The sequence below is a fragment of the Musca domestica genome, unplaced genomic scaffold (genome assembly GCF_030504385.1).
Source record: "Musca domestica strain aabys unplaced genomic scaffold, Musca_domestica.polishedcontigs.V.1.1 8, whole genome shotgun sequence".
NCBI classification, from domain to species: Eukaryota; Metazoa; Arthropoda; class Insecta; order Diptera; family Muscidae; genus Musca; species Musca domestica.
Window position 1 is genome coordinate 15,282,290 of NW_026712409.1, and position 16,824 is coordinate 15,299,113.

Below are 16,824 nucleotides of genomic sequence, written 5' to 3' on the forward strand. Positions count from 1 at the left end.
AAGTTTGACCATAATATTCCGATGTACCAAGTTTAAATCAAATCGAATACATCTTCGAGATGGGAGTATAGAAAAGCAGTAAGTTCGACCGGGCCGAACTTTGAATACCTTCCAACATATGAAAGGAATTTGGATATTAAACAAGTAAAAAAGCTGTAAGTTCGGCCGGGCCGAACTTTTAATACCCTCCACCATTTGGTACAAATTTGGCAATTTCCAAGAAATAAAACCCGTTAAAAATTATGTTAAAATCTTAAAAATACCGAATGCTTATACGACGACGTGGGCCTGCATAGGCAACTTTTGTTATAAATTATTACAATATTTAAATGAGAAACTTGAAGAAAAATCTGTTTATAATGTAGCTAAAATCATCAAAATACCGAATATTGGGGAATACCGTTATATGGGGGCTATACGAAGACGTGGACCTGCACAGACAATTGTCTGGCATGGGCTGAAGTATCCATTACGAACTTCACATACGAAATTTGAAACAATCCCTGTAAATAACGTCGCTAAAATCATTAAAATACCGAATATCGGGGGTACCGTTATATGGGGGCTATATGAAGACGTGGACCTACATGGCTCATTCTTTGACTTTGAATGAAGTATCCATTACAAACTTCAAATACCAAATTTGAAACGATTCCGGTAAACAATGTCGCTAAAATCATCAAAATACCGAATATCGGGGGGTACTGTTATATTTGGCTCTACAGGAAGACGTGGACCTGCACAGATAATTTTCTGTCTTAGGCTGTAGCATCCATTACAAACTTCAAACGCCAAATTTTAAATAATTCCGGTGAATAATGTCGCTAAAATCATCAAAATACCGAATATCGGGAGGTACCGTTATATGGGGGCTATATGATAACTTGGACCTACATGGCCCATTTACGAACTTAACCTGCCTACTGGGAAAAAATACATGTGTGTAAAATTTTAGCCTTCTATCTCAATTTGTTCGAAAGATAGCGTGATTACAACAGACAGACAGACAGACAGACGGACAGACAGACAGACACACAGACAGACAGACGGACATGGCTAAATCGTCTTAGAATTTTACGCTGATCAAGAATATATATATACTTTGTTGGGTCTGACATGAATATTTCGAGGAGTTACAAACGGAATGACTAAATTAATATACCCTCCATAGTATGGTGGAGGGTATAAAAATGTTGAAAAATGCTGTTAAAAATCATAAAAATACCGAATAGATTTACCGTAATACCGAAGATGTGGACAAAATGCTGTCATAGGCCATTGCAATATTTAAATAGGAAACTTGAAAAAATCCGGTAAACAATGTTGCAAAAAACATCAAAATACCGAAGATAGGGAGGTGCCGATATATGGGGGCTATTCAAAAATCTGGACATGCATAGACAATTTTCTGGCATTGGCTAAAGTACCCGTTTCGAACGAAATATGAAACAATCCCGGTGAATAATCATCAAAATGCCGATTGTAGGGAGGTGACGCCATGTGTCGTTTCGGGCTATACGAAGACGTGTATCGGCAACCCGAATTTTTTGTCACTGGTTGTAGTACCCATTACAACGTTTAAATCAATTCCGGTAAATAATGTGGGTAAATCATTAAAATACCGAATATTGGGTGGTATCGATACAGGGGGCTACTCGAAGTCGTGGACCCGCATAATCAATTACTGTCATAAACTACAAATGCGAAATATGAAACAATTTTGATTGAATAATGTCGCTAAAATCATCAAAAAACCGAATATAGAGAGGTACTATTATATGGGGGCTATACCAAAACGTAGAACTCATTTTTAATATCAAAAGTCCTTCAGACCAAACACACATCTGACTAAAATTTTATCAACCTACTTCAACGGACAGACATCGTTAAATCGACATAGAAGTTTATGCTAATCAAGAATATATGTGCTTTGTAGGGTTTAAAGTGTATATTTCGACAAACTTATTATGCCCTCCATACTATGGTGGAGGGTATAAAAATGTAATACCTCGGTCGACTATATCTGGCACCTCGTGCTCACTTTAACATTTTCTAAAAATTATCACATAACTCACACAAAGTGATGAGATTAGGTCCGATACGAAATGGACAATATTGGCTTATTCTTTCGGAACTAACTCCAAAGAGAGTCAACTATTTGGATAATCATAGCAGAGTTCAAAATATATTTATATATTCGATCATTGGCTGAGTGTATACCTCTCGGCAAACTCGAGATCTTGTTTTTATATCCTACAACACTATGTGTTGGGGGTATTATAAGTTTGATTGGGCCAAAAATTATGTAACACCTCGAAATATTGATTTCCCACATAGGAAAGTATATATGGATCTTCCTATCTCGCGAGTTGAGTCGATCTAGCTATGTATGTCCGTCCGTCCGTCCGTCCGTCTGTCCATGTTAATTTGTAATCACTCTACAGGTCGCAATTATGGCCCGATCTTCACGAAATTTAGAATGTAGGTGGGGCTTGGACCAGAATAGAACCCTATTGCTTTTGGAGATGATCGCCAAATGTTTAGGGGTTGAAATGGACCAAATACTGAAAAAATGTCAGATTTTGCAGTAGCTATACAGGTCGCAATTATAGACCAATCGACGCGAAATTTCGCATGTAGATAGAGTTTATGGCGGGGAACAAGCCTACTAATTTGGGTGGTCATCGGATAATATTTAGCGGGTAAAATATACCATATCTTTTGTGTTGAAAAAAATCAAAATTTTTCATTAAACCGCGAATATGTTAAATCCCGGCGAAATCACAAAGCCATCAAAAGGTTACTTCTGACCTTTACATTGATGTTGTTATCCAACAAATCGGATATATAGCAAAATATGTGCAATATATATGTCTATCAAAGAAGATATGCTTGAAAGATCTCTTATATGTCGAGAACGGCTGAACTGATTTTGACAGTTCTCATTAATTCAGAGTAGCCTCTTGGCAGGAAAGAAAAAACGTCTAAAAAATCGCATAGAAATATCTCTCTTAAGCTGAAAATATTGATTTTGTAAAATTTTCTCATATTTTTTTCAATTTTGTCATATTTTCATTTTGAATTAAACATTTGATAATATTTCTACAGCTAACAAAACTAAGTAGCTAGGATATCAGGATATCATATACAGATCGCATTTATGGCCCGATCCTTACGAAACTACTCTTTTTGGAGATGATCGCAATATATTTAGGGGTTGAAATGGACCAAAAAACTGCAAAATTGTCAGCAGGTCGTAATTATCGCCCGATCCTCACGCACATTTGAATGGGGGTTACCGGACATTGCAAAAGCCAAGCAGTTTTGGTTGGCCATCCAAAAATATTCAATGTGCGAAATAGTTTGCCAACTTTTGTAGACAAAATACGAAAATGTCCATTTCAGTGACTTTTTGGAGAATTCACAAATACAGGAAAGACGCACTTCCGACTATTTTGTTAACGCTAATTTCGTTGAAGAATATAGTCAAATGTCTGTATCTCATATAAATGCGTTTCAGTCAAAAACCAATAATAAATGTTAATCTTTTGCCACTTCTGAGAGATTTTAGGTCTTTGGGAAATATTGGTTCCAGATCTAGGAAGACCATTTAAGTGCAACATCTACCAATAAATTGGAAATGAGCAAATTAGTTAAAGTTGCTATTATTTGAAAATTAGAGAACGAAACCTGATGGTTTTCTTTTATTATTTGTCACAATATCTTGTGGAATTCTTTCGAGTATCTCGCCTATATAAACTGTATCGTTTATTGTAGTGCTGTAGGGTATTCAACGGTCGGCCCCGCTCGCCTATAGCCTTTGCTTACTTGTTTTATATTTTAGCTATTTGTTCGGTTTATCTTCTCTAAGTCTCCAAAATAAAAAACAAAATATTTCCTCTCGAATGTTTAAATAAGACCAACTTATTGATTTATATTCGTTTCATATTTAATGTCATCAACCTCTACATAAATTGTTAGTTCTTATTAACCACATTTTCCTTCATAAATTCTTCAGTTTTGAAATTCTAAGAACTATTTAAGAGTTATTTGAAGAGTCAACTTCCAGTTAATAAATATTTAAACAATTTTAATCCTCATACTTTTCATAGCTTTAATGTTACATATTTACCCCCAAAGCATTTGTAGTAATCATGGCGTATACATATTGGCAACACGTATACGCCTTGTCCTGCCCTTGTCAATTAAAAGCTTAGCATACAAGTCAAACTAATAATTAACAATTTCCTTGGCATATTTGAACAACAATGTAACAAAAATTGTCTTCAAAACCCCAATCCACCTCACAAATACACACACAGATATCTTTAGGCATTATTTAAATAATATCCATTGTAAACAAAATACCTGAGCATTGAATCCGAAACGTTTCATAGTAAACATTATATTTATCATTGTCATATCATTAGGGAAAGTCATTTATTTTTTGACAAATATGGATTTTGTTGACTTACATGACATACTTCACACAGATACATAGATCTGAAATAGAGTATGAAATTATTTGAAATCAAGATATCTGTATTTGATGGGTTTCTTAAATGCCAAACACTTTGTGTCTGCTAAACTTTTCATGTTCACCACTCAATGTAAAGATGTTTCATATATATGAGTGACAATGACAATGCACACACACATACATGCATATCTCTTTCCAAAATTTCATATGAAAATCCATACCCCTAAGACACTTGCAAACACTCATACTCATAACATAGATATTTACCTTTACACACACACATAGATATGTATATTTGTACGTGCAAATATCTTTATTTTCATGCCTTCGTTTTCATCTCTCCCTCTCTCTCCCCCCTTTCATCTCGACAATTTTACAGATTTTGCAAGATATGATGATAGAAATTGACTATGATGCCGATGGCACCGTCTCCCTGGAAGAGTGGCAACGTGGCGGCATGACAACGATACCTTTATTGGTGCTATTAGGTAAGTTATGTGGAAAATCAAACGAAGACGAACAAGAAGATGGTGTAGGTGTATGAGAAGCATAAGATGATAAATATATTCTGTTGGAACAGCTTAACAAGAGTAGATATTTAGTAGAATATGAGAAAATACTGATGTTCTGAATTCCAAGAATTTTGAAATAATTTATTCGAATGAAATAAGAAAATGCGAAAATTATTTGTGCCAAAAACAAGGTCTTCTAGTTTCAGAGAACCCCCAGTAATTTAGATATTAAAACTAAAAGAGCCAAAAAAAGCAGTAAAGGCGAGAATACATAAAACGTTTTTGGGACTGGGGTAAGTCATCGGCGTTCTTCTTCGTAGAATATCAACGAAGTTTTAGGTTGATCTAGTTCGATTTTGGACCTAAGCTTCTTTGTTATTTTCCGAAGAAGCCAGTCAAAAAAGCTTTTTATGTATTCACACCTTAAGTTCGGCCGGACCGAACTTTGAATACCCTCCACCATTCGGAAAAAATTTGGAAATTAAAAAAACACATTGAAAAATTCTGTTTAAAACCATAAAAATACCGAATATATAGAGATACCGTTTCATGGCGGCTATACGAACACCTGGACCTGCATAGGCAATTTTCCTAGTAGTACCCGTTACTAACTGCAAATACGAAATTTGCCACAATTCAGGTGAAAAATATCCCGAATTTAAGGATTTACCGTTAAATGGGTGCTATACGAAGTCGTGGACCCGCACAGTCAATTTTCTGTTATAGCTTTAAGTACCAATTAGGAATTTCAAATACGAAATGTTACACAATTTCGGTGAATAATGCAGCTAAAATCATCAAAATACCGAATATAGGGCCTATACGAAGACCTGGACCTCCATAGGCAATTTTTTGTCGCCGGGTGTAGTACCCATAACCAACTACAAATACGAAATGTGAAGTACCATCAAATTTTATCAACCTCCTCCAATTCGTTTGGAAGCTAGAGTGTTTTCTACAGACGGACATCGTTAAATCGACATAGAATTGTATACTTTGTGGGGTCTAAAATATATATTTCGAGGTGTTACAAACGGAATGACAAACTTAATATACGCTCCATACTATGGTGCACCGTATAAAAAGGCCTATAGGACATTTTCCGATAGAGAAAGAATTACGATTTTGGAATTGGATTAATTCGAATTTCATCATTCTCGAATTCCAATTGAAATCATACGAATTACATTTTGAATTTTCGAATTACAATTCGAATTACAAATATTATTCTCAAATATTAATACATCTGAAAGAGGAGTGTATTCATCGAAAACATTCTGAAAACCTTTAATATAGACTTTCTAATGACCCTCCACAGGGAAAAGTTTTCCATAGAACCTTTTGTTAGAGAAAATCGTCTGTTGTGGAAGGAAGGTTGGAGGCCTTCTAAAAATAGAAAGCTTTCCAAAAGCTTTTTTTAATAGGCAGCAGATCTTGTAAATGTCCTTCAGAGACAGGAGACCTTCTTCAGGTCCCTTTTTTGGACAGAAGGCGTATAGACTGAAGAGAGACTGGAGAAGCCTTAAAAGATCTTTTGTTTATAAAAAGCTTTTGAAAACTATTCTGTTTTAGAAGACATCCAAATATACTTACTCTTTTAGGAGGTTTCCAGAAAGTCTTCTGTGACCAAAATCTTCTAAAGGTCTTCCACAGTGAGAAGGCTTACAGCAGTTTTTTTTCTGTTAACATAATGCCTACCAAATCCCCTCCATGGACGGGAGACCTGTTGAAGCGTTTCTATAGAGACGACCGCTGCTGACGGTTTTTTATGCAAAATGAAACATTTTGTCCAGAATACCTTTGGCAAGTATTCTATTGACAGAAGACCTTCCGCAGGACTTATAAAAAACGGAAGTTTTCCCCATGAACTTTTAGATGCAGAAGAATATCAAAAGGGTATGCAGTTCCCTTCAAGATCTAGCTTTAATAGACAGAACCTTCCCGGAGGTATTCTATAGGAAGAAAACCATCCGAAGGTTTTCTATTTTATGGTAAGAATGCCTTATATAGGAGACCTCTGAAGGTAATTTAATGGAAGAAGAAGACACTTGAAAGCTATCTGCAGATGACACTTGTAGGTATTCTCTAGACATTAGACCCCCTGAAAGATTTCTACAGGAAAAACCCCTTTTTAAATGTCCTCTAGACAAAAATTCTAGGTTGTCTTCCCTCCAGGGAGACCTTCCGTAGGACTTCAGTAAAGATAAGGCCTTCGGAAGGACTTACATAAAAAGGAATCTCTCAAAGACAGGAAATCATTAGAAGTTCTTCTACAGACCTTCTGAAGGGGTTCTATAAAATACAACAATTTTGAGGCCTTCTATCGGCACAAGGCAGGGTATTCTGTTCTCTTTAAGGTCTAGCTTCCATAGACAGAATCTTTCCAAAGGTATTTTATAGAAAGAAGGTTGTCCGAGGACCTATATGACAGGAGAGATACTGAAGTTCTTCTTAAGTAAAATTTATTTTTGTATACAGTAGATCTCTGATTGTAGTTTATAGGAAATGGACTTTCTAAAGATCTTTTACGGAAGGCTCTTAAAAGTATTCTACAAATGACCCATGAAGGTATTCCCTTAAGGGGTTCTATAAAATACGACATTTTAGAGGTCTTCTATAGGCACAAGGCAGGGTGTTCTATTCTCTTCAAGGTACACTCAAGAGTATTTTAGTCCCCTCAAGGTCTACCTTCAATAAGCGGAATCTTTCCAATGGTATTCCATGAAAGAAGTTCATGCAAAGGTTTATTTTAGGTTTCCAAAAAAAGGCATGTAAAAGTCTTCTACAGGTGACTCTTGAAGGTATTACCTAGACATGAGACCCCCTGAAAGTCGTCGAAAGGCGAAAGAGCCTTCTTCGAAGCAAAACACTCCTTTCGTAGCTTTTTAAGTAATAGACCTTCGGAAGGCCTTCTCTGGGCAAAAGCCAGTGTATTCTATTCCCCTCAAGGCCTACCATAAATAGGTTCTTCCCAATGATATTCGATAGGAAGAGGACTATCCAAGGGCTTTCTATGACAGGTGATCTACTGATGATCTTTTTTACTGGGATTGCCTTCTATATATAGCAGACTTCTGAAGAAAGATGACCTAAAGGCCTCCTAAAGTTTTTTTGCAGAAGACACTTGAACGTCCTCCGCACATGATCTTTGAAGGTAATTCCTAGAGCCCCTGAAAGTATTCACATGCAAAATACCCTGTTTATACCCTCAGCCATATGGCTACATAGGTTATATCTCATTTGATACTGACAAAACGTGCGTAATCAAAATAACGGTTTTAGACCCCAGGTCTCTTTGGACCATTTCTTTGGACCATTCATTTAAGAATATTTGAAGGCGATCTAGTGTGTCCGTCCGTTTGTTTATCTGGCTGGCTGTTGAAGAGAGCATCCGATTTAGATCTAGTTCGGAGATGGACAATATTGGTTCACTCCTTTTGGTACCTCCCCAACAAAAGCTCAACATTTTCACAGAAAAAAATGACCTAATAGTACAAGAAAGGATAATCCGATTTTGTGCCAACTTTTCTAATCTTAATGATTTCATGAATCCTGGGCCAGATGCAAAAATGGGCAATATGGTCCTTCATCGAGAATCTTCCTATAAAGGATGAACATTTTTTGTATAGACAGAGCCGTTTTATTAGTTTTCTATGGAGAGAAAGCTTTTTGCACGTTTTCTACAGACAGAAGATCACTTATAGATCTTCTATACACATGAAGACGTGTGACAGATGTTCTGTAGACAGAAGCCAGTGTATAGATCTTCTATAGACTTAAGACAGTCTTCTCTAGACTAGAGGCCGTAGACTGAAATTCTTCTGAAATTTGCTCCCTAGCCCCTTATAATGGCTTCCTCCAGACAGCCAAACTTCTGAAGGTCGTCATTGATCTGCTGAACCCCAGACTTACCCTTTAATCCACCCCCATATCTTGTGGTAATATTGAGTTATTTTAGTAAATTAAAGACATGTCCCCGTTTTTTTTAATTTTTTTTTTTTTGTGGCTCTGTCATGAAACCCCTTAGTCATATACGACATAGGAAACAACTTCATCCCTCCGTTGCCATCAAGTGCATAACGCAAACTCACTTAAGATGAGAACCAATAATCTCCAGACACATATACGTGTACCTAAGAACACTAGCAACCAAACACACCTTTAACGCCCAAACAGAATAAAGAAATTTTCTTATTTTCCTTCGAAAGCAACTCTTTAATACTTCAAAAGCAAAGGAGTACTGCAGACTTGTGTATACTGCAACTTCCTTGGTTGCTGCTAACAATCTGAAGAATCTTAATCGTTATTTCCAGCACCAGGCAAGCAAGTAACACACCAACACATGTTGGTGACAAGAGCCATTTTTTGCTGGTAATGCTTTTTCAAGTACAGGAAATTGTGCTGGAGTTTTTTTCTCAGTTGTAGTTTTTTTCTATCCTGGAGAAAAATGGGAAAAGATGTTTTAATTTGGTTTTTGGAAATTTAATATTAACGAGTTTTATTTGAGATTTTATTTTAAAATTTAAGAAAATTTCGAAATAATTTGTATTTTTTGTTTTTTTCTTTCAGGAGTCGATAGCACCGCTCTAAAGGAGGATGGCAACCACGTTTGGCGTTTGAAGCATTTCAAGAAGCCTGCCTATTGTAATCTCTGCCTTAATATGTTGGTTGGCTTGGGCAAAAAGGGTCTCTGCTGTGTATGTAAGTATTAAGGAGGATGGCTCTTCAAAGAAAATGTTTCTGAAATATTCGACTATTGTAGCACATAGAGTCCTTAGCGAATATTCTAAAAAAGTCTACGATTATGGCCAAAGATTGCAACTCAAACAGTCCTTGAAAAAATATTCCAAATATCAAAGAAATAGTCCCAAAAATATATATCTCGAAATTTCGTGAAATCATCCCACAGGAAGTCCTATCACAAAAATTTCTCTAGAAATCTCCTGAGTCCCAGACAGGTGGGTTCTCACAAAAATGTCTATATCTGTGGAGACTCACACAAGTGTGGACCCCCACACAGGTGGGGTCTCACAAAAATTTCTATAGAAATCTGTGGAGACCCACACAGGTGTGGTCTCACAAAAATTTCTATAGAAATCTGTGGAGACCCACACTGGTGAGGTCTCACAAAAATTTCTACAGAAATCTTTGGGGACCCACACAGGTGAGGTCTCACAAAAACTTCTATAGAAATCTGTGGAGACCCACACAGGTGGGGTCTCACAAAAATGTCTATAGAAATCTGTGGAGACCCACACAGGTGGGGTCTCACAAAAATTTCTATAGAAATCTGTGGAGACTCACACAGGTGGGGTCTCACAAAAATTTCTATAGAAATCTGTGGAGACCCACACAGGTGGGGTCTCACAAAAATGTCTATAGAAATCTGTGGAGACCCACACAGGTGGGGTCTCACAAAAATTTCTATAGAAATCTGTGGAGACTCACACAGGTGGGGTCTCACAAAAATTTCTATAGAAATCTGTGGAGACCCACACAGGTGGGGTCTCACAAAAATATCTATAGAAATCTGTGGAGACCCACACAGGTGGGGTCTCACAAAAATTTCTATAGAAATCTGTGGAGACCCACACAGGTGGGGTCTCACAAAAATTTCTATAGAAATCTGTGGAGACCCACACAGGTGGGGTTTCACAAAAATTTCTACAGAAATCTGTGGAGACCCACACAGGTGAGGTCTCACAAAAATTTCTATAGAAATCTGTGGAGACCCACACAGGTGAGGTCTCACAAAAATTTCTATAGAAATCTGTGGAGACCCACACAGGTGAGGTCTCACAAAAATGTCTATAGAAATCTGTGTGGGTCACAGGGATGTCTCCAAAAAAAATGTCTATAGAAATCTGTGGAGACAAACACAAGGAGGTCTCCTAACAAATTGTATAAAAATCTGTAAAGACTCACAACATTTCTATAGAAATCTGTGGTGACCCACACAGGGAGATCTCACAAAAATGTATATAGAAATCTGCGGAGAACCTCAAAGGGAGGTCTCAAAAAAAAGTCTATTAAAATCTGTGTAGATCCACCCAGGGAAAAAATCCGCGAAATAGTCCTTGAAAAATACTCCTAACAGCAAAGAAAAAATCCTAGAAAATAATTCGTGAATTTGTCCTTTAAAAAAATTCCAAAAATCCAAGAAATATTCTTGAAATAGTCCTTAAAATGTTGTTAACGAATCTTCAAAATTAACAATTGATTCCTATTTTTTTTTTACCCCGCTCTCATCTTACTTATCTTCTTTTTCTATTTTATCCTTTAATTTTCATGCATATCCAATCAATCCCATCGATGATGACCAAACATCCAACCCACCACCCCCTCACATCGCCAGTATGCAAGTACACCGTTCACGAGCGTTGCGTACAACGTGCCCCGGCCTCTTGTATAACAACATATGTCAAATCGAAAAAGGTCAAGGGTGGTGGCGATCTCCTGCATCACTGGGTCGAAGGCAATTGCTATGGGCACTGTTCGAAGTGCCGTAAACGCATCAAGGCATATCACGGCATCACCGGTCTCACGTGTCGATGGTGTCACATGATGGTAAGTTTGCAATAAATCTTTCTGATTTTTTTTTTTTTCAATGTCGCTGTTATTGTTGTTGTCGTTGTATGAGTTTTTCCAGCAATTTTTCCATTCATTTTCTTTTGCCACACCTGACCAAACTTAATTAAAACACAACGAGGCCCCAATCAGATAGTGGTGGGAGAGGAACGGAGGGGGGGGAGGGGAGGTGCTACCGTTCGATGCTCAATGTCATTTACAAAATTGGCATAATTAAATTGAAATGCCATTGGTGTGGCTGCTGCATTGCCTCAGTCGAGAGATTGAAGAGGCTTCCCATCATTTGCCAGTTGGAAGTCTCAAAAATTTTGTTGGAAAATCACGTTTTGCTTAAATCCTTTAAAGTACGCAAAAATCTACAGGACATGCAATGTTAAGTTATTAATATCGAATGTAGTTGGAGAGTCACACACAGATGCTCTCGCAAAGCAGAGAACAGACTAAAGTATTCGAGTGCCTGCCAAAGTAATGTTGTCTTAATGACAACATTCATAGTCAAATGTAGACTCGAAAAGGTGAACCAAAAGAGAACATCCTTAAATCAAAGTTAGTTTTTCCATGGAAGGCCGGTTAAAGGTCTTCTCTCCATAGAACCCCTGTTAAGGATCTTCTCTCCCTAGAAAACCTGTTAAAGGTATTCTCTCCCTAAAAGACCTTTTAAAGGTCTGTTAAAGGTATTCTCTTGAAATATCTCTCCAAATCTCTCTCTTTAAATCTCTCTTAAAGGTCTTCGCTCCATTGAAGACCTGTTAAAGTTCTTCGCTCCATAAAAGATCTTCTCTCCATAAAAGATCTGTTAAAAGGTCCTCCCTCCATAGAAGACCCGATAAAGATCTTTACTCTACAGAACCCCTGTTAAAGGTCTTCTCCTCATAAAAGGCCTCCTAATAGTCTGCTCTGTGAAGACCCACACAGTGGTCTCACAAAAAAATTCTATAGAAATCTGTGGAGACTCACACAGGCGGTCTCACAAAAATTTCTATAGAAATCTGTATAGACCCACAGAAATCTGTGGAGACCCACACAGGGGGTCTCACAAAAATTTCTATAGAAGTCCGTGGAGACCCACTGTGGGTCTCACACAAATTTCTATAGAAATCCGTGGAGACCCACTGTGGGTCTCACACAAATTTCTATAGAAATCCGTGGAGACCCACTGTGGGTCTCACACAAATTTCTATAGAAATCCGTGGAGACCCACTGTGGGTCTCACACAAATTTCTATAGAAATCCGTGGAGACCCACTGTGGGTCTCCCCAAAAATTTCTCTAGAAATCCGTGTAGAACCCCTGTGGGTCTCACAAAAGTTTCAATAGAAATCTATGGAGACCCTCTGTAGGTCTCCCAAAAATTTCTAAAGAAATCTATGGAGACCATCTGTGGGTCTCCCAAAAATTTGTATAGAAATCTATGGAGACCCTCTGTGGGTCTTCCAAAAATTTCTATAGAAATCGGTGGAGAACCACACAGGGGGTCCCACAAAAATTTCTATAGAAATCCGTGTAGACCCCCTGTGGGTCTCCCCAAAAATTTCTATTGAAAACCGTGGAGACCCTCTGTGGGTCTCACAATAATTTCTATAGAAACCTGTGGAGACCCTCTGGGGGTCTCACAAACAATTCTATAGAAATCCGTGGAGACCCTCTATGGGTCTCACAAAAATTTCTATAGAAATCTGTGGAGGGGCCCTCTGTGGGTCTCACAAAAATTTCTATAGAAATCTGTGGAGACCAAGGGAGGTCTCACACAAATGTCTATAGAAATCTGTGGAGACCCACACAGGGGGGTCTCACAAAAATTTCTATAGAAATCTGTGGAGACCCACACAGGGGGGTCTCACAAAAATTTCTATAGAAATCTGTGGAGACCCACACAGGGGGGTCTCACAAACATTTCTATAGAAATCTGTGGAGACCCTCTGTGGGGTCTCACAAACATTTCTATAGAAATCTGTGGAGACCAAGGGAGGTCTCACACAAATGTCTATAGAAATCTGTGGAGGGACCCTCTGTGGGTCTCACAAAAATTTTTATCGAAATCTGTGGAGGGACCCTCTGTGGGTCTCACAAAAATTTCTATAGAAATCCGAGGAGACCCTCTGTGGGTCTCACAAAAATTTCTATAGAAATCCGAGGAGACCCTCTGTGGGTCTCACAAAAATTTCTATAGAAATCCGAGGAGACCCTCTGTGGGTCTCACAAAAATGTCTATAGAAATCCGAGGAGACCCTCTGTGGGTCTCACAAAAGTTTCTATAGAAATCCGTGGAGACCCACACAGGGGGTCTCACAAAAATTTCTATAGAAATCCGTGGAGACCCACACAGTGGGTCTCACAATAATTTCTATAGAAATCCGTGGAGACCCTCTGTGGGTCTCACAAAAATTTCTATAGAAATCCAAAAAATTTCTATAAAAATCCGTGGAGACCCTCTGTGGGTCTCACAAAAATTTCTATAGAAATCCGTGGAGACCCTCTGTGGGTCTCACAAAAATTTCTATAGAAATCCGTGGAGACCCTCTGTGGGTCTCACAAAAATTTCTAAAGAAATCCGTGGAGACCCTCTGTGGGTCTCACAAAAATTTCTAAAGAAATCCGTGGAGACCCTCTGTGGGTCTCACAAAAATTTCTATAAAAATCCGTGGAGACTCACACTGAGGGTCTCACAATCTGTGGAGACCCTCTGTGGGTCTCACAAAAATTTCTATAGAAATCCGTGGAGACCCTCTGTGGGTCTCACAAAAATTTCTAAAGAAATCCGTGGAGACCCTCTGTGGGTCTCACAAAAATTTCTATAAAAATCCGTGGAGACCCTCTGTGGGCTTTCACAAAAATTTCTATAGAAATCCGTGGAGACTCACACTGAGGGTCTCACAATCTGTGGAGACCCTCTGTGGGTCTCACAACAATTTCTATAGAAATCTGTGGAGACCCTCTGTGGGTCTCACAACAATTTCTATAGAAATCTGTGGAGACCCTCTGTGGGTCTCACATAGAAGAGGTCTCTTGTCTGTAGAATACCTTTTAAATGGTTTTGCCTTCAAAAGATCTTTAAAAATTCTTTCTTCTATTCAATACCATGGGAGACCCTCTCATGTAGGGGAGACATGTAATAAGTCGTTTTGTTTCTACCCCACCCTGTTGCCTTCGTTATGTCTCACTTGAAGTTTTCCTCATTTTTCCGTTGTTATTTCCTTTCATGTTTTTTTTTTTTTTGTTTCTTCGATTTGCTATCCATTAAAGTCTATGGCAAAATGTTATCCTTTGACACCGCATAATAACAATAACAGGAGCAGCAACAGCAACAAAAACAGCATCAACAACAAGGACTTCCTTCCCAAATGCAGACTTTATAGTTGGGATTTTTGTATTATTTCCGCTTAAATTGTCAATGGGAAAATTGTCACGTATTTCCATTGAATTCGAAACAAAAAAAAACACAAAACGTGAAGGGGGACGAACAAATGATGTTTTGAAAACCCAATAAACCGAAAAACAATAATAACAACAACAACAACAACAAAAAGTGTGTCAAAGAAAACAACAACGACCAGCATGAGTTCATTGTGCCATCAGTGGTATTACATTTTACGTTTTGGGCATAGCAATGCCATGGCTTAACAAGAAATGGGCTTGTTTATCCCTCTCCTACTCCCTTTCTTTACAGCTACAAAAGCTGAGAGGGGCCTGTAAGGCTTTGCGAATAGTTGAGGTTTTTTTATGGTGCCCCTCTATCCACAGCGCCCAGGATTTAGCTGCAATAAAAGTAAAAAGGAATTTTCAGTTTTTTTTTTTATTTTTTTTGTTAAAGCGTTTAACAATTGTTATTGTTTTGTTTTTTTTTTTGTCTTGAAAAAGAAATATGCTGCTGATTTTACAAAATATTGTGGCCTTCCTTTCAATATGTTTCCTTACTGTCTTCGATTTTGCTCGCCCCTCCCTTTTCTCTTCCCCAATCTATTGTTTATTTAACAAGTTGTCTTCTCGTTTCTTTGATCAAATTTATTGTTTTGTTTCCTTTTTGTTTTGTTTTGCCGCTGTAGGACCTGTTATTCGTTAGCCATTCCCTGACTAGTTCCTTGGCTGGTTGGCTGCCATGACTACTTTATCACGTCGTTGAGCGGTGCCACCTAAAGGAGAGCACGCACCGTCTATTTCGACAAAAGACAATTTTGTACTTTCCAATTCCAATATTTTGTTAAGAACGTAATTTGACAATAATAAAAACGTGTTAAGCGTAAACAAGCGGATTCGAATGTAACAAGTGACACGCCAGCCGATGCCATATGGAGGTGTTGGAGCGGAAGGGATGCTATGGGGTGGGGGAATGTAAAAGCAGACAATAGAAAGACAAGATAGTTTCTTTTTTAAAGTTATTCGATTTTAGTTTCGTGGTGATGGACACAAGCACCATCCCACCCCCCTCCTCGCCATCTTAGAAGATATTTACAGAACATGTTGTGTAGCTATTCTCTCAAAGCAAAAAAGGCTTTTCTAAAATTTCACAATTTTTTGAAAGTTTTATTTATTTTTTAATGCCCTCAGCCATATGGCTAGAGAGGGTATATATCATTTGATACGATCAAAACGTGCCTTGCCGAAATAACGGTGCAAGACCCTAGGCCTCTTTGAACCAAATCCGTTTGGTCAGGATATTTGGAGTCGATCTAGCAATGCCCGTCCATCTGTCTGTCTGGCTGCTGTGCACAATGACCCTCGAAGAGAGTTTTCGATTTGGTCCAAACTTGGTGCATCGTAATATTATTGAATATCCATGAAGGTCATAAAACTCGAAAATAACATCCGATTCCATTCAGACTTGGTACATCTCAATATTTTCATCAACACAAGATGTGTTATAAAGATGGTAGATATCGGACCATTCTTTCTGGTACCTCACCCTCAAAAGGCTATAGTTTTTAAAACGATTATAAAATCCGAAATAAGCATCCGGTTCTCTTCATATTTCGCACATCCCATTATTTCTACAAACACAACATCTGCTGTGAAGATGGTATATATCGGTCCACTCCTTGTGGTACCTACCCCACAAAAGATCGAAATCTTAAAAAAAAATTTACTGCACAGAAATAGAAAAGATAATCCGATTTTGCTCCAAGTTTGCAAATCCTAACATTTACATCAGTGCTAGGTTACGTTCGCAATATCGGTCCACTCCATTAAGTACCTCCCCTACCAAGGGTCAAAATTGAAATAATTACAACTCTCAACTCTCAAAATCTAA

At 38.0% G+C, this 16,824-nt stretch overlaps 1 protein-coding gene across 5 annotated transcripts in view; it reads left to right on the forward strand.

Moving 5' to 3' along the window:
* Positions 1-16,824, forward strand: part of LOC101897106 (diacylglycerol kinase 1) — a 272,567-nt gene that overhangs the window by 221,515 nt on the left and 34,228 nt on the right. For all 5 annotated transcript variants that reach the window (XM_005183423.3, XM_059130997.1, XM_059130998.1 and 2 more), the window contains 3 exons: positions 4,860-4,968; positions 9,562-9,693; positions 11,348-11,559. In XM_005183423.3, the coding sequence (XP_005183480.2) occupies positions 4,860-4,968; positions 9,562-9,693; positions 11,348-11,559 (453 nt within the window). The remainder of the gene's footprint in view (positions 1-4,859; positions 4,969-9,561; positions 9,694-11,347; positions 11,560-16,824) is intronic.